This window comes from Rhincodon typus, chromosome 10, assembly GCF_021869965.1.
Source record: "Rhincodon typus isolate 14 chromosome 10, sRhiTyp1.1, whole genome shotgun sequence".
Classification (NCBI taxonomy): Eukaryota; Metazoa; Chordata; class Chondrichthyes; order Orectolobiformes; family Rhincodontidae; genus Rhincodon; species Rhincodon typus.
In genome coordinates, this window is record NC_063341.1 from 26,434,148 (window position 1) to 26,461,498 (window position 27,351).

The 27,351-nt window shown below is 41.2% G+C and overlaps 1 protein-coding gene across 2 annotated transcripts in view; it reads right to left on the reverse strand.

Annotated features, from left to right (window-relative positions):
• Window positions 1-27,351, reverse strand: part of nmnat2 (nicotinamide nucleotide adenylyltransferase 2) — a 215,306-nt gene that overhangs the window by 136,638 nt on the left and 51,317 nt on the right. For both annotated transcript variants that reach the window (XM_020510411.2, XM_048602410.1), the window contains exon 2: window positions 1,793-1,881. In XM_020510411.2, the coding sequence (XP_020366000.1) occupies window positions 1,793-1,881 (89 nt within the window). The remainder of the gene's footprint in view (window positions 1-1,792; window positions 1,882-27,351) is intronic.

Genomic DNA, 27,351 nt, shown 5'->3' on the forward strand with positions numbered 1-27,351 from the left:
TTGTGGTCCCAGTCCTGGTCACCAGGATGAGAGAGCTGCTGTGGCTCTGCTCCTGCATTAGCTAAACACAAACTCATCAGTTTCATACCAGGACTGATGAACTAATTGTAGGTTCTGTTCATTTGAAGGTAGATTGCAGGATTTCTCAGGAGATGGGGAAACTGTAGAATAGTGGCAATGCCATTGGAATCATAATCCAGAGGCCAAGGTTTGTCAGGGGTAAAAAAGGAGTATTATCTTAACATTACAGCCAAGCCATCCAGGAGTAACATTAAGAAGCAATTTCTCCACAATGAATAGAGTGAAAAGATTGAATACAGTGAACATACAGGATCAATACAATCTGTTAGCTGAGGGTGTTAAGGGAGAAGAAGTTGAAGCTCAGATCAACCCATAAACTAAGAGAATGATGGGACAGTCTCAAAAGGGCTAAATGGCTCACTCTTATTTCATCAAGCAAAGTGGAATAATTACATTTAATAATTCTCACAGACAGCAAAGCATTAAGTAGAACACTGATTAATTTTCACTGCTTAATCTGTTTACAGAGCAAAGTAAAGACCTGGATATACCCATTGGCTTAAGGTAAAAACTGTATTATCATAAAGCTATTACAAAAACAAAGTAAAAATCTGTCAACTTTTAAAAATCAAAAAGATGAAATTTTACATTCAACATGCATAAAATTAAATTTTCAGACTAACAAGATTTCTCATCAGTAGTTATGAACTACTGTTTAATAAAGCCAGTGATACCTCAAACAACAAGGCTTAATGTTTTTACAATGACACTGAGGAAATTTACATCTATTCAAGTGAATCTTAAGGTATTTATCTTCAGCATTCTCAATAGCACATACTGTAGAGAAGCATAGAATCAGCGATAGCAACATCTGCACTTATGCAGTTCACTGTGCAAATCGAAAATTACTAGCTGTTTCACGATTACAATGTTGGAAAACATGACAATTTCACCAGTAACACAACTGGAAAACCTATGCGAGTGTTATGAATCACCAAGCATCTGAAATAACAGAGATGTCAGCCTGGAGATGGGTCATCTGGCTATCCTGATACAGTGGGACTATGGAACTTAATTAAATCTTCATCTCAGGGCAAAGAGAGTGACGGATTCATAATTCACATCAATTTCTGTTTCATATAAGACAGAAAGAAATTTTTCACTTCTTTTGAGGCACATAACAGTTTAAAGGTAATGGAAAAGTTAGTGGTTTTATAGTTTGAACCATTTTTGAAATTCTTTATACAGGATATACAGCACAGAAACAGACCATTCAGCCAAATGAGTCCATGCTGGTGTTTATCTTCCACATAAGCCATTTCTCATCTCCCCCATTTAAATCTACCATCAGAGCCAAATATTCCATTCTCATTTAAACAATTATCCAGCTAACCCTTAAATGCATTTGTACTATCCATGTCAATGATAGTGAGCTCCCATGATAGTGAGTTCCATATTCTTAACATTCTTTGAGTAAAGGCGTTTCTTCTGAATTCCCTAGTGCTTAGTTCGCTTCTCTTATGGCCTTACTAAGCTGTCGCACAATTTTTATTGATTGATGTATTTGTATTCCAAGATCCCTTTGTTCATCTATTCGTCTAAACCTGCACCTTCCAAGTAATAAATGATTTCCTTATCATCCTTCCAAAATGTACCACAGCATCTCACTTTTATTTGTGATGTTTGTCGCTTCACCTGCTTTGAAAGGGAAAACTGAATCTTTGAAGCACCAAAGGTCAAAAGTACAACAAATTATTATGTTCAATTTTACCTGTTTCCCATAGGAGTCATGAACTGGTGAGATAATTCCACCAATCACAATGTACCGTCCTGTCTTGTGCAGATAATCACGGGCTCTTTCTGAAAGCAGAAACAGGATAAGGTGAATTTACAAGATACACAGGCGATATGTTTAACCCAAGCATTATATTTCACTTCATCAATCAAATTCCATCGAGATACAAATGACAAACTTGAAAGGTTTCTTCTTCACATACTTTGGCAAATCTAAGGAGTTTGGAAAGAAATTCAGATTTTTCAGAGGGCCTTATAGAAAGCCCAAAGAAACTTCTTAAAACTGACTTCTGCTGCAAGGACACTTCGCATTTTAACAAATATTTCTTTCAATAACATCTTGTACTTAAATAGTTTCTTCAACATCTCAAAATGCTTCACAGCAATGTTATCAACTAACTTTCCACTGGGCTGCTAAAAGCCTGATCAAACGAGTACACTTGAAGGAACCCTGCTCTGATGGTGCAGGTGTGGTTCTAGCAGTTCATAGATTTCAGCAAAGACTTCTTTAGTGTAATGCAGATATCTCACACACTGTTTATCACTCAGGTTCAGGTATGTGATTTGCTCCCTGAACTGTCTGGGTGAGTATGGCTTCCATTCATTGAGACCCATTCATCTCTTCCTCCCTCTTGCAGCAGCAGGGTTGAACTCTGTGTCACCTCTGCTTGTTCTCCATATCATACAATAGTTCAAGGGGAAGTACATGTTACTGCACCCATGAGGGAGCAAGTGGGTTATGCAGAAGTCTTAAAGTCAGCAAATTCACCGTCATCACCTGCTTCACTGCTCCTGGTGGACATGTGCAACTGTGAAGGTGAGCAGGCTGTTCTTAGATTGGACTTTATCACCTTGTGGTTCAGGAGAGTTTCTCTCTTTTCGGACTGAGTGGGACATCATTTGGGGTCCTTCCAGGATGGAGTAGGAAATATTTGTAGTATCAACAATTTGTGATCTACTTTTGCATAATTTAGGTCACTGAAGATCTGTATTCCAAGAGAACTGAATACATTTTCTTATTAGGCAGCAGCCCATAGAGTAAGAATATGACTTCACAAGGAGTACAGGCAGCTTCATAGTGCAAGGGGCCAATGATGGCACATTCACACCTTATGGATAGCAAAATGCTTTGTGGGTGATGGTTGCCAGACAGTGCGACCTGCGGGTAGGGATGCCAGCTGCCTTTGCAGTGTGGATGCAGCTAAAGTGGCAGTAGCAGAAGCTGCAGTAGTGCCATAGTGGCAACCTCAGTAGGAGGGCACTGTCTGTCGTTACAATAAGAATTACACAACAGGGACAACAGCCTCCACAAAAGGGGCTGCACACTATACCTTCTGCTTGCAGAGACCAGACCCCTGCTGCCAACTTAATAAAAATGGCTCATACAGCTTGTGGCTCAGACTGCCTGTTGTGCAGTAAATTTCCTTCCACTCCTCAGCTCTTAACACAGCAGAGGCCTGCACCCCTCTGAAAAACTTCCACCGGTGTGAGGTCATTGAACTCATTGTGGCACTGCATTCGGTTCCTCTGGGTAAAACTGGTGGCATCCACCTCCCCAGCTTTCTGGTCCCATTGGCTTTGTGAAATTTGACTGCAGGGCCTTCTGACTCCCATGTGGATAGGTCACATGTCATCCCCTCCACTTCCTCAGTCTAGGTGTCCAGTACAACTTCAACAAACCTTGGAGCACGCTGTCCTCCCTGTTGCACTATAATTCACTCAGCTTCCTGCTCACTGTCTTCTCGACAGTTTGATTGATTTTTTTATTGTCACGTGTACCGAAGTACAGTGAAAAGCTTTGTTTACGAGTAGTATAGGCAGATAATAGTAAGCAAGATTGTACAGATCAAAAAGATTTAGACAGAGGCATACAGGTTACATTGCACAGGGCGTGTGCTAGGCGAGATCAACGTTAGCAAGATGAGCATTATTTGAGGCTAGAGAGTCCGTTCAACAGTCTAATAATGGCAGGGAAGAAGCTGTTCCTGAACCTGCTGATGCAGGTGTTCAGGTTTCTGTATCTTCTGCCTGACAGAAGAGGTTGTAAGACATTACCGGGGTGCGATAGGTCTTTGATGATGTTGGCAGCCTTTCTGCAGCAGCGAGCTGTTAAATGGTGTCCATAGATGGAAGGTTGGCTTCCTTAATGGTTTGGGCTGTGCACACCATCTTCTGTAGTTTCTTACGGTCCTGGGCAGAGCAGTTGCCATACCAGGCCGTTACGCACCCGGACAGTATGCTTTCAATTGTGCATCCATAGAAGTTGGTGAGGGACCTTGTGGACATGCCAAATTTCTTGAACCGCCTGAGGAAGAAGAGGCTTTGTTGTGTCTTCTTAACTGTTGCATCAACATGGGAAATCCAGGGCAGGTTGTTGGTTATTGTCACTCCACAGAACTTAAAACTCTCCACCATCTCAACCTCAGTTCCATTGAGGCGTCTTCTCCTTCTTAGATGGGGGTGTCTTCTCCTCCTTTCTTTCTGAAAGAAATGATCAGTTCTTTAGTTTTGCCAACATTGAGAGAGAGCGCTTGTTCTCATTGCACCACATCACCAAGCACTCTATCTCTCTTCTATATTTTGACTTGCTGTTAGATATCTGGCCCACTACGGTGGTGTTTTCAGCGAACTTGTAGATGACGTTCGTTCAGAATTTGGCAACACAGTCGTGGGTGTACAGGGAGTAAAGTAGGGGGCTGAGGATGCATCCTTGGGGGGCTCCAGTGTTGAGTGTTATTGCAGAGGAGGTACAGTTACCTACCTTCATTTATTGTGGTCTGTGGGTCAGAAAGGTGAGGATCCAGGCAGAGTGCTGCTCCTATCGTGCAGGCTGGCTTGAATTGAGTTTACTTGCAGAAACTGGTGCCCCCTGCTGAGGGGTGCAACCACTGACAAGTGCATAGTGTTGGCTGCGTATAGTAACCATGTAAATTAGCATGCAACACAATGCTGACATGTTGTCTGCATCAAAAGCAAAGGCAGTGGATTAATCACACTTCAGTATCCCTATGCCCGTTTTGAGATCTATCAAATCTTGCTCTCTTGAGCATCTAGTCCATTGCATCGTCCAAATACCAAAGTTTTTTTTAACTAAACTTTATTTTCCTCCTGATTTCTTGAGGCAAACTTTGTATTCACTAACAACTTTCTTCATAATTTAAAAAATCTTAGTTATGGGTTTTTTTGATCTTTTCTCTTTCGATAAGCAATCCATTAATAAGCTTCAGAGTTCACCCAAAATTCAGAATCATCCATTGACGCTGTTCTTTAGCTCCTTCCAAATTGACTTTTTAAAAATATGGTGGCCTACACTGGACAAACATCAATAATTTACAGAGCAATCATCTGACAATGGTATGCGTGAATTTCTGTTCCAAATGAAAAACAAAGTAATTGACTATCAATATATACCTCTTTTTCAAAAATGACAAAACTTAGACCTCTCTTTAAAGTCATATTTCAAGTAGTTATTTGTAAATTAGGTTTTGAAGAAGTATTTGTATTTAATGGATGATTTATGGTCCTGCAGTCCCACAGTGGGCTTTGTTCTAGAGGAGTACAGGTGGTCTTTTTAAACAATAAGTGAATAAGAACACATAATGGATTTTTTCTGAGGAAACTACAGATTGCTTCCTATTATTAAAAAAAGGTGAAAATCTCCCTTTAAATCCCAGTCCTTTATGAATATACAGCCACAAAGGAGCAAGAATATTTTTATGTTTCCTGCTGTGCCTTCATATTCATTACAACAGAACTGAATAGAAAAAAAGTCTATTTTTTATTTTAACCAAACTTTATTTAGTTTGTGGTTAGCATTAAATCAAACTGGGTCAGTTTAGCTCAGTGGCTGAACGTTTGGTTTACAAAGCAATATGATGCCAACAGCATGGATTCAATCCCATCGCCATCTGCGGTTACCATGAAGTACTCTTTCTGAACGTCTTCCCTCACCTGGGGTATGGTGGCCCTCAGGTTAAATCACCATCACTCATCTCTCTCTAATGAGAGAGAGACTAGCCCTATGGCCTGGTAAGACTATGGCAACTTTACTTGGTTGAAAAAAAACTGCAGATTTTGCTTTAAAGAGAATGGAATATAAAAATAGTCAAGTCTTGCTATAATTATACAAGGCAGAAGTTCAGAAATGTTCAGAGGTTCAGCAATGTTCAGTTCTGAAGAAGGGCCACTGGGTCGGAATGTTAACTCTGCCTTCTCTCCACAGATGTAGTCAAACCTGTTGACTTTCTTCAGCAATTTCTGTTATTGATTGCTTCAGATCTCCTGCAACCACAGTTCTTGGTTTTATTTTTGACATGGATGGAGAATTGGCTGGTTAACAGGAGCAAACAGTCGGCATAAATCGGTTACAATTTTTGTAAATGACTTAGAAGGTTGCCAAATTTGCTGATAACACAAAGATAGGTAAGAAAGTGAGCTGCAAAGAGGACATGAGGAGGCAACAAAAAGATATAGATACATTAAGAGGCGAGGCAAAGATGTAGCAAATGGAGAAAATGTAGGAAATGTCAAATTGCCCACTTTGGTGTACAAAGAAAAATCAGTACATTTTCTAATTGATGAGAGATTGCCATGCTCTGAGGCTCAGGGTGATCTGGGTGTCCTCATGCATTAATCACAAAGGTTGAGTATGCAGCCACTGCAAGTAATTAGGAAAGCTAATACAATGCTACCAATTATTGTGAGGGGAATTAAATACAAAAGTAGGGAGGTTGTGCTTCAGTTATACAAAGCACTTCATTTAAGGTGAGGATATTAATAGATTGGAGGCAGTTCTGAGAATCCTATCTGACTAATATGCGGTATGAAAGGGTTATCTTATGAAGAAAGATTAGAGACAGTCTAGGCTTGAATCTGCCAATGTTTGGAAGAATAAGAATCAATTTTGCTTGAAACGTACAAAATCCTGAGGGGTCTTGAAAGTGTAGACACGGAGAGGATGTTTTCCCTTCTGGGAAAATTCAAAACCAAGAGTCACTGTTTAAAAATCAGAGTCGTCCAGTCAAAACAGAGATGAAGCAATTTTTCTTTCTCTCGGAGGATCATAAATTCTTGGAAGTCTCTTGGTGACATGTGGTGGAAGCAGAGTCTTGAATATTTTTCAGGCAAAGGTGGATAGATTCTTAAGCAAGGGGATGGAATAGTATCAAGTATGGATGAGAATGCAGATTCGAGGTTACTATAAGATCAGCTATGATCTTGCTGAATGGTGAAGCAGGCTTGCTTCAGTGTCAAATGGCCTACTGTTGTGAACTCACATGTTCACATGTATACCCTGGAGATTTTGTTAAATCTGGAGAGCTTCCTATATTTACATCCTACTTATTTCTATTTTAAGTGTTAGTCATAAATATATACGTAACTTACTATGAACCACAGGATGCATTGTATGCAAGAGATCTTACTTGCAAGTACGCTAGTTAAATTATATATAAGTTGTTTACATGAGTTGGCAAGTCAAAGTCTGTCTGTGTTGATATATGACTCAACCATCAACAAAGGAATACATTTGCAACTTGTTTAGCTGAGTTAGCTTTGGAGATCATATTTGGGATTGGTCCCAATCAGATTTCTGTATTGTCATTGGAGACTCACTGCCCTATGATAATCAACTGACATAGGGCCAAACCAATAATCTGGTACACAACTGAAGCATGCAGCATCCTTCATATGAATATCGGGAAATACCTTGAACTGACTCCAGCATAAACATAAAAACCAATTACACAAGAGTACACTAGAATCTTGCCATCATATACAAAAATGTTAAACAGCAATTAAATGAGTAGAATCATTTAGAAGGAGGTAGTAAAAACAAGTTATAAACACTATTGATCTAGAAGATGTACAAAGTGTCACAATGTGTCCAAAATAAAAGTCTATCAGGAAGGTATTTAGACTTGGCTATTCCAATATACTCCTGTCCAGGCTCCATTGCATAAAATTGAGCACTTCAAAAATATTCTGTCTATGTCTGAATTCACAACATCAATAATCTAAAATGGTTTTTGGTCAGGCAACACCTTGACTTTGAAATTCTCAACCTTGTTTCCAAATCCCATACGTTCTCACCCCTGTCCTATCTTTGTACTCTCCTCCTGCCCCACATTCCAATGAGAAATCTGCCTTCCGCTATTACTGGCTTCTTCAGCAGCCATAAGTACAATTGTTCCATTATTAGAACTGAGCCTTCAGCTTTAAAGACCCTAAACTCTAGAATACCCTCCATTACCTATCCAGCTCTGGACGTTTGGTTTACAAAGCAATATGATGCCAACAGCATGGATTCAAGCCCATCACCAGCTGAGGTTACCATGAAGTACTCTTTCTGAACGTCTTCCCTCACCTGGGGTATGCTGGCCCTCAGGTTAAATCACCACCACTCATCTCTCTCTAATGAGAGAGCAGCCCTATTGCATCCAGCTCTCTGTTTGACTATCACCCTTTGTATGTAACTTCCACAAATGCCATTTACAAATATACCTACATCAAAAACAAAAGTAGAAGTTGCTGGAAAAGCTCAGCAGGTCTGGCAGCACCTGAGAAGAGAAATTAGAGGTAACATTTCAGGTCCCGTGACCCTTCCTCAGAACTGATGGTAGCTAGGATATTGTCCGTTTATCTGCAGTAGACTAGATTGCATAAAGTGCATGTAAAGTGCTGCTTCACCTGGAAGGTATGTTTGGGCCCTTAGATGCTGAGGAGGGAGGAGAAAAATGGGTAGGTGTTACACCTTTGCTGGTTGCAGGGGAAGGTGCGGTGGGGCTGTGGGGGGTGGTTGTTGTTGGGAGTGAAGGAAGAGTGGACCAGGGTGTCCCAGAGGGAGCAGTCTCTGCAGAAGGAGGGGAGGGAAATGTGTCTGGTGGTGGCATCTCGCTGGAGGTGACAGAAATGGCAGCTGATGATCTTTATACCTACACCCACACTTTATGCATCTCCTGTGACTATCCATTCAGTGCTCACCTGTATGCTGTCCCATTGATGTTCTCATCTGGTCTCTCTGCAGCTGTATTCATATACCACCTCATCCCGTGGTGATGCTGGTACACAAACTGTCTGTCCTGGCTGTAGCCTACTTGGTCACCATAGCTCTATTCTAGCCTTGAAAGTATGCATGGTGCCAGCAGGGCAAGTAGGTGTCAGATCAAGCAATGGTGCTTCTATATCAGTGCTGTCTGGAACTCTCACTCCTCCTCAGTGTATTGTGTCTGTGGCAAAAGGAGAAGGGTAGGGTGAAGGGTAAGATGGGTTTACACAAGACGACCATGGTGGCACCATCAGCAGATTGTTCATTGTACCAGATCTCAAGATGATAGTGAGCTGGGAAAAAGTGGTATAACAGAAGAACATATCATCATGCTCCATGTGCTCAGGGATAATGGATGTGGCAGGCTCTGGCAACTGGCCTCCCGATGTGAAGAGACAGTTCCTCTGTGCCCTGGAGATGTCAGTGCCCTTGCCACCCACCAGCTCTGCTTTGCTCCGTTCTATTGAGTTCTACCTTCTCTGCAAGGGGAACAGATCACTGTTTGTGTGGCACTGAATGCAGGGGATAAACACATCATAGCTGAATTGTAAAGGTTTGTAAAAGAAGCAAGCAGGGAGTTTGGGCTGGCAGAATTGGTAGATGTGTGAACTTGATACCTGGAGGTTTGGCATGTCCTGAATGACAGGATTAAGGCCAGCATTGCAGGTTGGCATGGGGGAGTGGTAGGAATAGGGGTTGCAGGGGGTGGGGGCATTGACCAGGGTGAGATGCTGGTGGAGATGTACAGAAATGCATTCAGTGGCCTTCATCATTCATGTTTCTTGTGCCATTGCTGCCAGGTCCTTGGGTAAACTCTCCTTGCACTCACCTCTCTGACCAGCTGATCCCAGTCTCTTTTGGAATCATCCTCTAGGATCACCAAGGCCTATACACAACCACAATATCTCTCAGCTTGTCCTTGTTACTCTGCTAAAAGAGACTTTCCAACCATTCATCATATAAAAACCCACCAATTCAATTGAAAAAAAACTGAAAGAACTGCGGATGCTGTAAATCAGGAACAAATACAGAAGTTGCTGGAAAAGCTCAGCAGGTCTGGCAGCACTCAGCACTGACATTCTGAGGAAGGGTCACCGGACCCGAAATGTTAACTCTGATTTTTTTTTCCACAGATGCTGCCAGACCACCAATTCAACTCTCTAATAGACTTATTCTAATTAGGAGTACATATGACCAGTCATCTTTAAACATATAAAGTATTATGAAATATGTCTGGTGCAGCTTTGTACTGAGCTGAAGATGTAACACAGCCAGATTATTTAAAAGGGACTAACTTTACATCAATATAACGCAATCAGTAAAAGCATATTCTGAGGACTCTGATCAAGTTTTCTTTTAATTGGTACCCTATGTTGTCAGGTTATTGAACCTGATACATCAGATTTTACATGCGGTTCTCTTTCTCTGTCCTTGTATATTAAGTCAACACTTTGCATTTATCAAAGATAAACTTTATTTGCTATCTGTCTGTTCCATAATCAACATTTTTTTGTAAATCTCCATCTTTAACCTGTACTTTTTAAGTCAGGCCGATAAAGATACAAAAGTAGGGAAAGTGCATGTTTCCGGATGTGGGACAATTACGTGGATTTGAAACAGAAATGCAAGACTGACCCCTTGCAGGATTCCAATCACAAGCCCCTCAGTCTAGCAAATATGGAGAGTTTTACGTAGAGGAAAATAACACTGCTTGAACGCGTAGTAAAGTAACTAGGAGCAAACACATTCATTTATTAATGAGAGCACAAGATGGGGAATATAAAACAAAATAACAAATAACCAAACAAGAAAATAAAAATGTGTCGTTTACACAAAGAGCACAACTTCTACAAGAAAACAGAGGTGGCTTTGCATGCATGCAGGGAATTAAATGGGTTGGGATCTTGTCATCATCCTGTTCTCCTCCAGATTTTACCTGGGCGGACATGCAGGCAGCATCTTCTCTTATTCATTCACAGGGCGACGACATAGCTAACCAGGCAGCATTTACTGCCCATCCCTAGTTGCCCAGAGGGCAGTTAAGAGTCAACCACATTGCTGTGGGTCCAGAGTCACATGTACGCCAGACCAGGTAAGGATGGCAGTTTCCTTCCCTAAAGGACATTAGTGAATCAGATGGGTTTTTCCGACAATCGACAATGGATTCATGGTCATCATTAGATTTTTAATTCCAGATATTTAATGAATTCAAATTCCACCATCTGCCATGGCAGGATTCAAACCTGGGTCCCCAGGACGTTATCTGGGTCTCTGGATTGACAGTCCAGCGATAATACCACTAGGCCATTGCTTCCCCCGCAACTGTCAGGTTAGGCATTTAAACATTATCATTAGTAATTCAATTCTATTTTAGTCATGGATTCTAATTATAATTGAGAGTGAACCAATGTCCTAGGATCACTGAAATGACTGCACAGTGTGGAGTGTTTCTTTATTAAACTGGCAGGCAAGACAGCCTTTGATCAGTTATGCTGAATATCTTCAGTCATCGCAAGGTGAAAGGTGGCTTGCTCACAGCATTCCTTCTCAGAGAGGGTTTTCACCACTTGATAAATCTTTGCATACTTCCTGAAAGTATCCTCGACTGTCCTTACCTTCACTTACCTTCAGTTGTATTTCCCTGTTGTCAGCCTTTGTGATAGAAAAAGAACAGCTTATGCATCGTTAACTTTCCATCTCTGCAGGGATCAGGCCAAGAATCTACATTAACACCAGCACCAGCTCCTTTCAATTCTATTTTGGCCACTTACCAATCCACAGGGCAGAGGAAACAGATATTCAGATCCAGGTCCCCCTAACACTCATCCTGCCCTCTCAGGAGGTGGTGATATCAGAGGATGAGTAATCCAGAGGCCTAGGCTAATGTTCTGGGGACAGAGGTTCAAATCCCACCACAGTAGCTGGTGAAATTTAAATTCAATTGACCAATAATTCTGGAATGGAAAGCTAGTCTCAGTATTAGTGACCATGACACTTCTATCAATCCTCATAAAAATCATAAAGGTTCATCAATGTCCTTTAGGAAAAGAAATCTGCTATCCCTAACTGGTCTGGCCTACATATGACTCCAGACCCACAGCAATGTGGTTAATGAATATTGGCCTAGTCAGTGACACCCACATCCCATAGTGTTTGCATTATTGGTAGGTGTGACCGCTCCCAGTTATGCTGATTGGCAAAGTAGAATGTCTGGTCTCTGATTATCTGGCTGTTCTTGGGGATGGCGATTTCTACCTCTTGGGTAGAAGGCCAGATAGGAAATGAATTCAGAGATTCATAGAATCCCTATAGTGTGGAAACAGGTCCTTCAGCCCAACAAAGCCTCAAAGCATCCCACCCAGACCCATCCCCCTAATCTACACATTCCTAGACAGCAATTTAGCATGGCCAATCCACCTAACCTGCACATCTTTGGACTGTGGGAGGAAACTTAAGCACCCAGAGGAAACCCACGCAAACACAGGAAGAATGTGCAAACTCCACACAGACAGACAGTCTCCCAAGGGTGGAATCGAACCCAGGTCCCTGGTGCTGTGAGGCAGCAGTGCTAACCGCTGAGCCACCGTGTTGTCTTGGCTTTCACCAACAGATGCAACACAGTACTCCTGCCAGTTTTCTTACTAGACCCTGACCACCAACATTAAATTTCACTTCTAACTGACCACTGACGTGATTGAATTGAATTCAGTCTATTTTTTGTTACCAGTGCAAGTTGTCAAAAAACTTTATTAATTAACACAATGATCCTCTCAAAGTGCTAATTATTATTGCAACAGACTACAAACTGCAATAGAAATATTAAACTAGCTGTTAGCATAAAGTAATTAACATCCCACACACCTTCAATACCATCTTTAGGTATATCATGTTTCACTGACAGGACAAGCCCACTGGGAGGTGGTGACATAGTGCCACACAGTGAGGAAAAGGTTAGGAAACAGCACGCAAAATACATAGAGGCTGAAGGCGAATTTCTCCCTGAAAGTCACCCATTTACGGGTGTCTTACTGCCATTATATCAGTCTGTCTGGTCAGAAATGGATGCCAATTGTGTTCCTCAACTAATTCGTGATTCCTCTGCGTTGAATGCCACTTCAAAGAAACACTGAGGGTGGCACAGGCACAGAACCAATTCAAGAAGCCCACCATCATCCCAGTACCAAAGAAAGCACATGCAATGTGCCTTAATGACCACCACCCAGTGGCTCTGACCTCCATAATCACAAAGTACTTTGATGTGCTGGATGTGTTGTGTCTTCCTGTTGTTGTCTGTTGTGCTTTTCGTAGTCCATTCATACTTACACAACAGAAGGACACAACACGTCCAGAGACATTAGTCACCCTACCATACATTAAGAATATATCTGAAATGATCACCAGATTACTCGACCCCTAGGAATCATGGTAGCCCACAAATGGACAGCTACACTACATCAGCTACTGACCAGAATAAAGGATCCAACAACCACAACTAAGAGAACCAACGTTATTTACAAGATACCATACAAAGACTGCAAAAACCATTTCATAGGGCAAACTGGAAGGAAACTAGCCATCAGGATTCATGAACGCCAACTAGCTACCAAGAGACATGACCAACTATCACTCATTTCAATGTGTACGGACAAAGAAGGACACCAATTCGACTGGGACAATGTAGCCATCCTAGGACAAGCCAAGCAAAGACATGCACAAGATTTCCTGGAGGCCTGGCACTCAAGCCGGAACTCCATTAACAAACATGTAGAGCTGGACCCCATATACCAACCACTGAGAAGCAAATCCGGAAGTGATGCCACCCACCCCAGCAAACTGAGACACACAAATAGAACACCGACTCTTCACTGGAGGCGCACTGATGATGTTACCTAGTATGGTGATGAAAACGTTTGCGAACAAACTTACCAGCTTGGCAAGCAAGTCAACAACCGCCTGTTCGTCAATGTTCGGTTTGGGTTTAGTCAGGATCACTTAGCTTCAGATCTCAATATTGTCCTGGTCCAAACATGGGCAAAAGACTTCAGTTCCAGAGGTGAGATGAGAGTGATTGCCCTGATCCCGAGACAATATTTGACCATATGATAACCACGAGTCCCAGTACAATTGAACTTAATGGGAATTGGGGGAACTCTTCACCGGCTGAAACCATACCCAACATGAAAAACAACGGTTGTCCTGGCCAATACCTATTCCCCAACCAACGTCACTAAAATAAATTGTCATTACATCACTGATGTTGTGATACCTTATGTACAAATTGGCTGCCGGTGTTTCTTATATTACAACAGAGACTATGGTTCAGGTTACTTAATTGGTTGTGATGTGTTTTGAAATGTCCTGAAGTCATGAAAGGTATGTTATATAAATGCCAGTTCATTCTTCTTTTATAAATCGCATTCTTCCTTTACCTTCTGCTCCAAGTTTCATCCTAACATAATTTTCAGCTTTTGTCAGCACAATTTCACTCTCACCTCTCTGTCAGAGTCTTGGATTTGAGCGCATCCTAAGGTCATCACAGTTCCAGTGAAATAAAGACAGCAGACCTGGAGTAACTTGACAGAATAACTTAGAAATTATTTACAGAGCACTTTATCATTAAGCGATCCAGCAATATCTCTGCTAAGATAAATGTAAGCGCTTTTTCTGCAGAAGTTTTAATTCTTCAGTGTAATTTGGGCAAGCTGAATGAGCGGGTAAATGCATGACAGATGCAGTACAAAGTGGATAAATGTGAGGTTATCCACTTCGAGACCAAAAACAGGAAGGAAGATTATTATCTGAATGATTATAAACAGAGGGGAACGTGCAACAAGACCTGGGTGTGTGAATACATCAGTCACTGAAGGGAAGTGTAGAAGTGCAGCAAATGCTAAAGAAAGGAAATAGTTTGCTGGCCTTCACAGCGAGAGGATTCAAGTACAAGAGCAGCGATGTCTTCCTGCAATTATAGATGGTCTTGATGTGACCACGCCTGGAATATTCTGTGCAGTTTTGGTCTCCTTATCTGAGGAAGGATGTTCTTGTTATAGAGAAAGTGTAGCAAAGGTATTAAAGAATGATTCCCAGGATGGCAAGACTGCCGAATGAGGAGAGGTTGAATTGGTTAGGATTCTGTTCACTGGAATTCAGAAGTATGGGGGCATCTCATAGAAACCTATAAAATTCTAATAGGACTAGACTAGGGTAGATGTAAGAATATGTTCCCAATAACTGGGAAATCCAGAACCAGGTGTCACAGTCTAAAGATAATGGGTAAGCCATTTAAGACTGAGATGAGGAGAATATTTTTCACCTAGAGAGAGGTGAGCTGTGGAATTCTCTGCCATAGAAAGCAGTCGAAGCCAAAACATTGTATGATTTCAAGAATGAATTGGATATAGCACTTGGGGCTAAAGGAATTAAAGGAGATGGGAGAAAAGCAAAAAGTGGCTATTGAGTTAGATGATCAGCCATGATCAATTTGAATGGTGGACTAGGCTCATAGGACCAAATGGCCTATTCTTGCTCCCATCTTCTATGTTTCTATATTTCAGTGTTTTTATCTAATTTTCTAGTATGTGCCTTAATTATCCTTAAACTACATTTATGTGTAGCCTTGCCAAAGGTCTCGTTCAACCCAAATAAATTAAACTCCCTGCATTGCTTTCCTCTATTCATTTATTTACCTTCTTGAATAACTCTAGCAGGTGCATGGATGAATGGCTTCTAGCAACAAACTATTGCTTATTCATGGCCTTTAGATGAGCAGCATGCAACATCCTGTGTAATGTTTGCAAGCATTTTTCCTGTTACTGTTATAATTGGAAATATTGATTCTGTAAAAATAAATGACAGACTCTTGTGGAGGCACTCATGGCCTTGCCCACCAACTACAGAGCCAGTGAATGCCCCCCAGGAAGATCCTTCATACCTTATGCCACTACGGCATTTGACAGGACAGGGGTGGGTCTAGCTCCAGAAACAAGATCAGGGGTGCCCATTACTAACCCTAACCCTGATTTACCATGGAGAGTGATAACCAGGCAGAGGTCAGCAGCTCCTCTGTACTCAACAGCGCTACTTTGGAGATAGTGGCTGGTATCAGTAGTGTACCCTGCTGAGGGAGGCCTCAGACCGAGGAGAAATCCAAGCCATAGGTGACTAATGTGGGATGGTGTCGCAGGCTAAAGTTTGCAGGGGAGGGAGGTGGGAGGCAGTTGGCAGAAGAGCAGAAGGTGGCTTTCAATGGGCATAAAAAGCCCACTGAAGCATCCCACCACTGGTGGAGCAGGAAGTCTATTCAAGGACCCTCCCATCCTGAACTTAATCAGACTGGGGTGAGGAATGTGGTGAGGTCTCCTCTCGCCTGTTTATATATCTCCTGCCTCCAAATTTGCATGAGGGAGGACGCAGGATTCAGCCCAAGAAGAACAACAGGCAGACAGAATATTACAAATTAAAGTTGTACTTTAGCTCACTGAAAACCTCAATACAGAAATTGATACAAGTCATAAGGTATTATGACATATTCACATTCTTTACATTCCTCAAGCTAGTACTGGGTTCTTCAGAGCTTGTAGCAAAGTTATATGCTTGTAGAATTCCACACCAAATTGTTCATAAGCTTATCAGCACTTAAGAGGCCAAATTTTTTTTATAAAATGTGGGCAAAATCAAGTAGTATTCAATAAGACTGAATTCATTACATTACTTGTTTGGCATTTATTTCTTACAGATTTTTTGCAGTTATTCTGGTGGCTGTGTAATAATGGCTGCCCTTCAATGCAGCATTTTTGAATCAGCTATGTCAAGACATGTCCAATGCAAAGCTGCATAATAAGCTGTGAAACATGCTACATTAAATTAATGCCACTGTTAACTGCTGCCGAGTTAATAATACCATAAATCTGTCTTTTAGACTCCATGGCTGTTACATCTGTCACCACAGACATTAAAGAAGCCAGAAATTAAACATTTAGTTACATCATATAGTGCAAATTAGCATTTCAGCAAACTGCATTCCAAATACTGCTTCTTTCAATTTCTAAGCAGAAGAAATGCTGACTATTTGCCAGCTAGAATCCTCTGAAATCCAAGTTGAATTTCTGTTTCTAGGGGTTATCCTGAATTTTTCCATTAAGGGCCAAGTTCCCACTGGCAGATCAAAAGTCAGAGTCGAACCCCCCGCAGTGGACAGTGAAACACTGGGTTGACATTTTAATAAGGGGTCTCCCACTGTGGGTATAATACTGGCCTGGTCTGGTCCAGAATTGGACAATTAATCACCTCAAGTGGACCTTCCAGGAGACAACCACAGCAATAAAAGTTCTGACCGCTGGGAATAAGCTGTCATCAGGGTCCCTTCCCATACCTTCCTCTACCATAGTGCCAACCTGAGTGCTTCCCAGCTCATCTCCAAAGGTGTGGGAATATTCAGTTCTTTCAGTTCATGCACCACAAGTCTTCCATCTGAGAGAAGGACAGATGGAGCATTTTATCAGCAAGCTCCACAGGTCTCACTCAGAGCTGTAGCTGCAGACTGAAACATCTTTCACAAACTGTTACTCCCTGCAAGGTCTTCACCTCAATATTTCTGCACCAACCTCAACAGTTAGCCATCATTTTTTTAAAATTAATTATATCGCCACACAGGGAATTATATTACATTTACTGCATGAATCTAAATTTTTGAAATATAGACTTGCAAACTGCAGTTTCACTTCACTCAGAACTGTTTTTAATGCATCTACATCTGTTTAAAGGTCAAGTCTCTGACTTGTACAATCTTTCCAACCTTGGTCTCATCAAGAATCTATACAAGATCTAAATGACAAGCTTTGACTGCTGATTTTCCATAATTACTATTTAAGAAAAAAATCTTTGTACTGTACTCTTCGCTTTTTACATTTCAATTGGGTGGCAGTGTCTTATCGAGATTTGATTGGTTAGTAGCATGTAATTGGAGGACTCAGCTCCCTCCAACTACTTTAAAAAAAAAAGCTCCCTTAAACTGATCACACATTTTGTAAGTTTCTATCTTCCAAGCTACTTTGATTCTGCGTATATTAGTATGTCTTTACCATGAAATGTCTTATAGATAGAGGAGACCCTTCAATCATTAGATGCTGAATTATAACAAAGCTGTCCTGAATGTCAAATGTCCCACAACTGGGTCTAGAGCTTTATTACATTATTGATAACATTGTCACAACGATTGGATACTTTAAGCCAACAACCAATAATGATATCCAATCTTTTAGTATCCTCCTAATATACAATAGTTACTATTACCTGAGCTAAAGAATATCATAGTAATCCACTTATAGTCATGTGGATTAATATGCAAAGAGATTCTAAATTATTTATGTATTTAGAAATGACTCGAGATGGTTATAGTGAGAAATACCATCTGGTGAAAATATAGGATAAAGAGATAATTATGACACAGCAACTAAATATTTTATTCAGTGTAAAACTGTCCACTAGTCATAAGTCAAAATCTTAGTATCCAGTCATGGAGTTATACAGCATGGAAACAGAACCCCAACTCGTCCATGTCGACCAGGTATCCTAAATTATTCTAGTCCCATTTGTCAACATTTGGCCCATATTCCTCTAAACCTTACTTATTCATATAACCACCCAGATGCCTCTTATACAGCACCGAATCAGACCCTTCGGTCCAATTGTCCATGCCATCCAGGTTTCCTAAACTGAACTAGTCTCATTTGCCTGTGTTTGGCCCATATCCCTCCAAATCTTTCCTATTCATGTACCTGTTCAAAATGTTGTAATTGTACCAGCCTCCACCACTTCCTCTGACAGCTCGTTACATACATGCACCCTGCCTCTGTGAAAAAAGTTGCCCCTCAGATCACTGTTAAATCTTTCCCCTCCCACCTTAAATCTACGCTGTCTAGTTTTGGACTCCCCTACCCTGGGAAAAAGACCTTGTCTATTCACCCTATCCATGTCCCCCATGATTTTATAAATTGTTATATGGTCATCCCTTAGCCTCCAACGCTCCAGGGAAAATAGCTCCAGCCTATTCAGCTGCTCCCTATGGCTCATACCCTCCAACTCTAGGAATATCTGTAAATCTTTTCTGAACCCTTTCAAGTTTAATAACATCTTTCCTATAGCAGGGAGACCAGAATTAAAACGTGGCCTAACTAATGTCCTGTACAGCAGCAACATGACGTCCCAACTCCTATACTCAATACACTGAACAATAAAGGCAAGCGCAGTCACTCACCATTAATTTATGTACATGAAGATGAATTGTCCTGACCACCATTTAAAATTCCCTTAATATATTTACTCAATAGCTTGCAAATATTCATTGCTTTTAATATGGAACCTGAGCAGTGAGCAACAGAACCAGCATTAGAGAGGTTGAGCTGGAGATGATTGAAACGTAGATGTGGATCTGAATGGTGGTGCAGGTTGGGTACATGTGAAGGTAGGTCATGCTGTGTAAAAACTAATGGAGAGTTTTGCAAAAGGCCGTGTCATGGAGTTCAAAGTTCAGCATCAAATATGGGAGCAAGTTCATTCACCATTTGGGTCAGCTTCTATGAACAGCTGAGGTGGGGATGGGATTTAGTCAGGATACCAAAATTTTGGCATGAGTTAAACATGATAACTTTGATGTTGTAACTCGTTAGAGAAAGCTGGTTTTATCTAGGACTGCATTTTGGAAATGGCAATTAGATTTCAAATTGGTTGCCATGGAGTTGTCCTCTATTTTATTTTGGCGTGCATTTCTTGTTCATTTACCATTTTACTTTTAATTTTATTTTTGTACAAACCTACCCATATTATCTTAAAGGAAACAGCCTAGTACCTTCTGGGCAGTTTACAGAAATAATGGTCATTTATGATTGTGGGATGCAATCCTTCTTAATCTCAACCTCCCTAAATGTTCAAAACTCATGTTCTATTGTTGACCTCACTAGACATTCAAGAGTAACCCTTCCCAATATAACTAGCACATCTGCAATTCCTTCTTCTCCCACTCCCTACAGTCACATGGGGAGTGCTTCAAATTTTCAGCTTCAGTCCTCTTCTCCTCAAATTCATGCAACATTCTTAAACATCTGCTCACTTGCTAATATATATGGATGAGATCAGGCTTTATCTTTCCACCCTCAAATCCATGTTAACTTTCAAATACAAAGACCTCCAGTTCCCCCTGCAAATCTACATGCCCAGTCTCTCACCATTTGAAAAATAATCAGCATTTCTACTTTTCCTTCAAAGTGTATGTTTTCACATTTCCCTGCTTTGAGTTATGCGCTACATTTTACTGGGAGATAAACTGTGACAACATGTCAGGAAAGAAGCCCGGCCTGCAACTGTGAGGGTGAGCAAGATGACCCCATGTTGGGACTTCCATTCCTCAGTCTAATGGTTTTGACAGTGCCAGAGCTCAGTAGTGGGCACTGTCAGGACTGCAAGCAGAAGGAGAAAGGAAAATCCCAGAGTGAGAGACCAGAGAGGGGGAGAAAGGGTAAGGAGACCATCTCTGGAGGGCTGGTAGTGTGGAACAAAGGGGGATGTGATATCTTCGGAGGGTTGTCCCAACTGCACATGAGCTATTCCCTAAATGAGGTGTCCCAAACCTTCCTCCCAAACTTTTCTCAACTGGACCTCAAAAAACAGCCTGCCCACTGCCGCGTACCTTCCCACGTCAACTATATTATAGTGTGTGCAGCATATTATCCTGATCAATGGGCTTGCTTACAACCCTAACAGACCTTTGACCTCAGGGAGGGAAGGGGTAGGCCTGTTTGCAAATCCTATCAAGGAGGGTTTAAGCTAGAGTGTCAAGGAGATGGAACTCTGAGCAGGGAGACACAAGGATAGAAAAAAAGAAGGCAGAAAGGTAAGAAGCCAAAGTGAAAGGTAGAATGACGATAAACAAATGGGACCATAGTTCAAAATAAAGTTGAGACAACTAACAAGGTTAAAAAGACAAGTCTAAATGCTTTGTGTCTTAATGTGTAGAGCATTTGCAATAAGATTGATGAATTAGCAGCACAAATAGATATAAATCGTTCTGATATAGGCAACACAGTGTGGAGCTGGAAGAACACAGCAGGTCAGACAGCATCAGAGGAGTGAGAAAGTTGATGTTTTGAGTTGGGACCCTTGTTCTGAAGAAGTTGTGAAAAAAGGTCCTGACCCGAAACGCCAACTTTCCCATTCCTCTGATGCTGCCTGGCCTGCTGTGTTCCTTCCGCTCCACATTGTGTTATCTCTGACTCCAGCATCTGCAGGTCTTGCTATCTCCAAATGGTTATGATATTGTTGTGATTACTGAGACATGGCTGCAGGATTACCAAGGTTGGGAACTGAACAACCAGAGGGTAATCATTATTTAGGAAGGACAGACCAAAAGGGAAAACAGGTGAGGTAGCACTATTAATAAAGGAGTAAAATAAATGTAATAGTAAGGAAGAATATTGGCTTGGAAAATCATGATTCAGAATCTGTGGAATCTGATAAGAAAACCAGGACAGCACACATTATCCGGAATTGTCTCCAGGCCTCCACACAGTAGTGGAAATGTAAGGGAGGGAATTGAAGAAGAAATCAAAGGTGCATTCAATAAGGGTTTGACTGTGATCATGGGTGACCTTCATTTACAGATAAACTGGCCATACCAAACTAGCAATGGCATTGTGGAGAACAATTTCCTGGAGTCTGTACATGATGGCTATTTTAAATGAATTCATTGAGGAATCTAGCTGTGCTAGACAGCTACTGTGCAATGAAAAAGCATTAATAAACAATTTTGTTATGTGGGGTTCCTGGGTAAGCGTGAAAATAATACGATAGAGTAAAATAGCCAAATCTCAAAGTAGGGTCATGAATCTAAATAAAGGAATCTGTGAGGGTATGGGGCCCAAATTGGCCATGATCAATTGGGGAACCTCACTAAGGGGTTGACAGTAGATAGGCAATGGTTCATATTTAAAAGAACATATGCAAGAATTACAACAATTACTACTTCTGTCTGGCATGAACATAAAAGAGGAGAGGTGGCTCAATCCTGACTTACAAAAGGAATTAGAGATAGTATTAGATTCAAAGAAGAGTCATAAAAAATTACCAAAAAAAAAAACAAGCCTGAGGATTGGGAGCATTTTAGAATTCAGCAAAAAGGGGTCAAAAAATTTGAATAAGATGGGGAAAATAGAAAACAAAAGTAAAATTGCAGGGAGCATAGAAAATGACCATAAAGCTTCAATAAATAAGTGAAGAGAAGAAGATTAATAAAGACAATGTAGGTCCCTTCAAGGAAGCGCCAGAAGATTTGAACACATTATTTGGTTCTACGTTCACAATAAAGGGCACAAATAACCTCTCACAAATATAAGGGAACCAAGGAGCTGCTAAAGGAGGAACTGAAGGAAATCAGTATTAGTAAGAAAATAGTGCTGGGAAAGTTAATGGGATTAAAGGCTGACAAATCACCAGGGCCTAATAATCTACATCCCAGGGTACTAAAGTAGGTGGCCCAGGAAATATTGGATGTGTTGGTGATCATCTACCAAAATTCTATAGACTCTGGAGACATTCCTACACAAAGGCTCGAATATTTAAAAAGGGAGGGAGAGACAAAAACAGAGGTACAAACCAGCTGGTCTAACATCAATAGTGGGGAAATTGCTAGAGTCTATTATAAAAGATGTAATAACAAAATATTTGTAGAGAATTCATGGGATTCAACAAAGCCAGCAAGGGTTTTCTGAAAGGCAAATCATGTTTAAAAGATCTACTAGGCTTTTTTTGACGATGTAACTGGTTGAATAAATAAAGGAGTAGCAGTGAATGTGGTGTATTTGAATTTTAAGGTTTTTGATAAGGTCCCACATGAGCGGTTAGTGGGCAAAGTTAAAGCACATGGAAAGGAGGTACTATATTAACATGGATCGAGAATTTGTTTGCAGAGAAAACAGACAGTGGGAATAAATGGGTCTTTTGCCAAGTGGCAGGCAGTTACAGTTGATCAGTGTTTGGGCCCCAGCTATTCATAATATATCGAAGTGACCCGGATAAAAGGAACCAAACTTCTAAGTTTGCTGATGACACAACTGGGCAGGTTTCTGAGTTGTGAGCTGGATGTAAGAAGGCTTCAAGATGTTGGAGACAATTTGAGTGAGCGGGCAAACACACAGCAGATGCAGAGCAATGTAGCTAAATATGAGGTTATATACCTGGTGTAAGAACCAGTAAGGAACAGTATTATTTAAATGGTGATATATTGGGATGTGTGGATGTTCAAAGGGATCTGGAGGCTCTCGTACATCAATGAAAGTAGGCAGGCAGGTGCAGCAAGCAATTAGGAAGGCAAACGGTATATTGGTCTTCATTGCAAAAGCATTTGAGTTCAGAAGTAGGAATGACTTACTTCATTAGACAAGGCCTTGTTAAGACTACATCTGGAGGATGGAGTGTAATTTTAGTCAGCTTGCCTAGGAAGGGATACACTTGCCCTAAAGGGAATGCAGCAGAGATTGGCTAGGTTGATATGGGGATGGCAGGGCTGTCCTATGAGCAGAGGATGGTTCGACTGGGAATGTATTCAGAGGAGTTTAGAAAGATGAGAGAGGATCTGATTTAAATGTATAAAATTCTAACAAGGCTGGACAGACTGGATGCAGGGGGATGTTTTCTCTGGTTGAGGAATCTGGAACCAGGGAATACAGTCTCAGGATACAAATAGTCCACTTAGGAATGAGATGAGGAAACATTTCTTCACTCAAAAGCCCAGAATCTGGAATTCTCTACTACAGAAAGCTATGGATTCCAAATCACTGAATATATTCAAGAGAGAGATATGTTTAGATTTTAAAGGCATAAAGAGGTATGGGGGAGAAAGTGAGCATATGGCATTGAGGTAGAGGGTTGGTTATGATCATATTGAATGGCAGAGCAGGCTCAAAAGGGCCTTCTCCTGCTTCTAGTTTCTGTGTGTCAATGTTTAATTATTTATTTCAATAGGGTGACCTGATTGTCAATTTTGAGACTCAGCACTTATGTCTAATGGGGGTCAGTACAGGAATGGGTAGGATTAGCCACCCAACATACCTTATGTTCTCTCCAACAGGAAACGTGTCTCAGTGTTGTTGGGAGGCGGGAGTGGAGGGGTGGGCACGCATAAAATCCAGCTCCATAATTACATCTGCCGTGCTCTTGCCCACTAATTTAACCTACCTACATACCTTTGCAATCTCTTGGCAACCTCCCAAATGCTTACATTTCCACGTAAATTTGTATGTCCACAAACACTAGACGTCTCATCTATGTCAATGACATTGCTTGTAAATAGGTGAGGCCCATGCATCGGCCAATGTTGCACCTCACTGGTTACAGTCTGTCGAGAATAAATGTTCCATTTTTGGTTTACTTTCTGTTTTCTGTCCATTAGCCAACCATCAGTACAGGCCAACATATTACACCCAATCCCTGAAAAACTCTAATAAATACATCAAAAATAAATTTTCCTTCCATAAATATATGTTAATCATTCTCTAAGTTCCTAATAATAGATTCTAACATTTCCTGTATAACTGCCATCAGACCTATTGGTTGAATGTACTCTGCTTTCCACTTTGCTCTTTTCTTGAATCATAGTTACATTCAGTACCTTCCAACGCATGAAGACTGTTCCAGAAAATCACAAGATGGAAACCATTATGTCCACTATCTCTGTAGCCACCTTTTGAAATCCTAGGATGAAAGCCATCAGGCCCAGGGGATTAATCAGATTTAAATACGGTAAGCTTAATAGCTTTTTTTTGTGCTGTAACTTCTGAGTCAGAGCGTGAATGTCTTTTTCGCCATGTTTCAAACTAGGAATATTCTGTACAGTATATCCCGTAATGCTGCTGCCAAGTACCTTTGGGAAATCATGATATCAAACTGGTAGGACAGTGTTGCAAAGCTAAGAAAATCTGAACACTTAGAAAAATGTGCCAATCAAGGACAATGGGCATGGATTAATTCAGGAAAGATATTGCCTAATTATTTTGTTCCCTTTTGGGAACATCAGAAGTGAATCTTCTCTTATATGGGATGAAGAAAGGTACATCAGTTGGTAACCCATCCATCACCTTAAAAACGTTCTCTCCCTCCATCAATGGTTCAGTGGTAGCAGTATGTACCATCTACATGATGCATTGCAGAAATTCATCAAGTATCCTTCAACAGTACTTTCCAAAATCATGACCTCTACCGCCAAGCGTGGCAGCAAAATAAGGGTGGTAGTCATACTGGCCACAATATTTACTAAGATTTAAGTGTGGTGCCTGGCCCAAAAGTGGGTGGCACTACTGTTTGGGGTGGATAGGAGTGTCTTGTGCGATACATCCATCTGACACATGTATTCACAAGTACAAGACCAAATCTACTGGGCAGGAGGTTTTACCCTCTGCTGTGATCTTCCAGCTCCAATTCCAGGCACCATATTGCAAAGGCACCCGGACAGTAAGTCATTTTCTGCAGCCAGAGGCATCACTCACCCTCTAAGTCATGGTTTCCTACTCAGCCCTAGAGATGTTGGATACCAGACAGAAAGTGGCTTCAGACACTCTCCACACATTTTCCTGCAGGAAGGAAGGCAGGTTCTGTATCAATGGGATGGCCATCCTGACTAACAAAGGCAGCCTGGACTGAGGCTGCCACAAGGTCAGTGCCTGTGGGCAGCTCAAGAGAACCTGGTTCCAATACTAAAAGAGGGTTAATGATCTGCCGTGCCCTGCCAGGGAATGTGCCACTGTGCTTCAAGCCTCTATCAGTATGAGCTAGCATTGCACATTTGCCACTGCAGAGATTGGGTGCTAGGCATTTCAACCAGTTGTCTCTTGTGTACTGAATGTGTCTCAACTAACAGCAGTGCTGCACTATTAATACCACAGCAGTACTGCCTCTCATATCTGCCAGGGTTCACAGTTTTAATGTAAACGGAACTGCAATATTCAGCAGCTTAGGCACCATCAGGTCACTGACCTTTCATTATAATGAGGAGAATGAACATATCTGGTATTTTTTCACCAAAGGGGTGCATGGCACAAGGACATAATGACAGAAGGTGGCTTCAGCCAGAACAACTCTGGAGGTACCTCAGTCACAAACATTAGATAATGTTAATTACCTTTCACCAACTTTAACTCTCTGTCCCAACAGAAACACTGTTTAAAACCATTAACTCCTCCAATGTCTTAAACCACATTCTTCTTACTTTCAACATAAAACAGTCATCCATGGTCTGGGGACTGATGTGTCAGTCTGTATTAATGAATGCAGAGGAAGTTCTGATGTACCCATGTTACTGTCTCGTCATGTTTCTCATCTTCTACAGGAGAAGAATGTGCACAATAAGTGCAACAGGAGAGGGTGGTACAGAATTCTGAGGCTGATATGAGGTTCCCCTTCAAGAAAACAGGCAGCAGCAGGATAGCCAGGGGACTATATTAGTGCCGATGGGGAGATTGGATACTGTATGTACATCTATCCAGTGAGAAAGCCTCCACTCAGCTACTCCCAGCTGCACAGGAAGCAGCAACATCCTTTGACGTTCCTGAGCTTCCCCATGAGCCCATGCCCATCCAGCTCCTGTGGCCAGCCTGAGATTTGCATATTTCCTTATTCAATTACCTGCTCCTTTATGCTGACCAGCACATCTCATGATACCAGTATAACAGTGTGGAGCTGGAGGAACACAGCAGGCTAGGCAGCATCAAAGGAGCAGGAAAGTTGACGTTTCAGGTCAGGACCCTTCCTCAGATACCAGTATGCTCCCCATTCTCAAAATACAGCTCCTACACTTCCTTGTACCATCTTTCCGATCTCTGTGACAAGTCTCATGGCTTCCCTGTTCCTACTTTCATTTCCCAGGATCTTTCTGAAATCTCAGTTGCCATGCCATTTAAGTTTGATTTTCTGTCAGACCTTCCCATTTCAATTGTAACTTTTCCTTGGCTTTGTTTGTTTTCAATATACAATCATTTTATAAAAATTCAAATACAAAGATTTGCTTCTTTGTCCCCAGCATCTTTCTGTCTATCTCAGAGATTAAAGCCATTACAATTGACCTTTTCTAATTCCCAACAAATCCTAGAGGGGTTTGCTAGTAAATGTCAACATTCAGCATGTTACTCTTTTAGATCAATATCCCATCACTGATATCTTTTAATGGAAATGTATTTTCAAACAATTGAATTTTGGTATTTACAGAAAGTCTTTAATTATCTCACTTATATTGAGTTGATTGTTAAAAAATGTGAACACTCCATCTACTACTGTTTGTGAGATAGAGGTAAGTTTGAGAGCCAGAGAGAGAGAAGGGGGGGGAGAGAGAGAGAGAGAGAGAGAGAGAGAGAGAAAGAGAGAGAGAGAGAGAGAGAGGGAGAGAGGAAGCACATGAGAGAGTGGGAGTGACTATTTTTATCGTAAATTGATTTTTTAATTGAAACAAAACA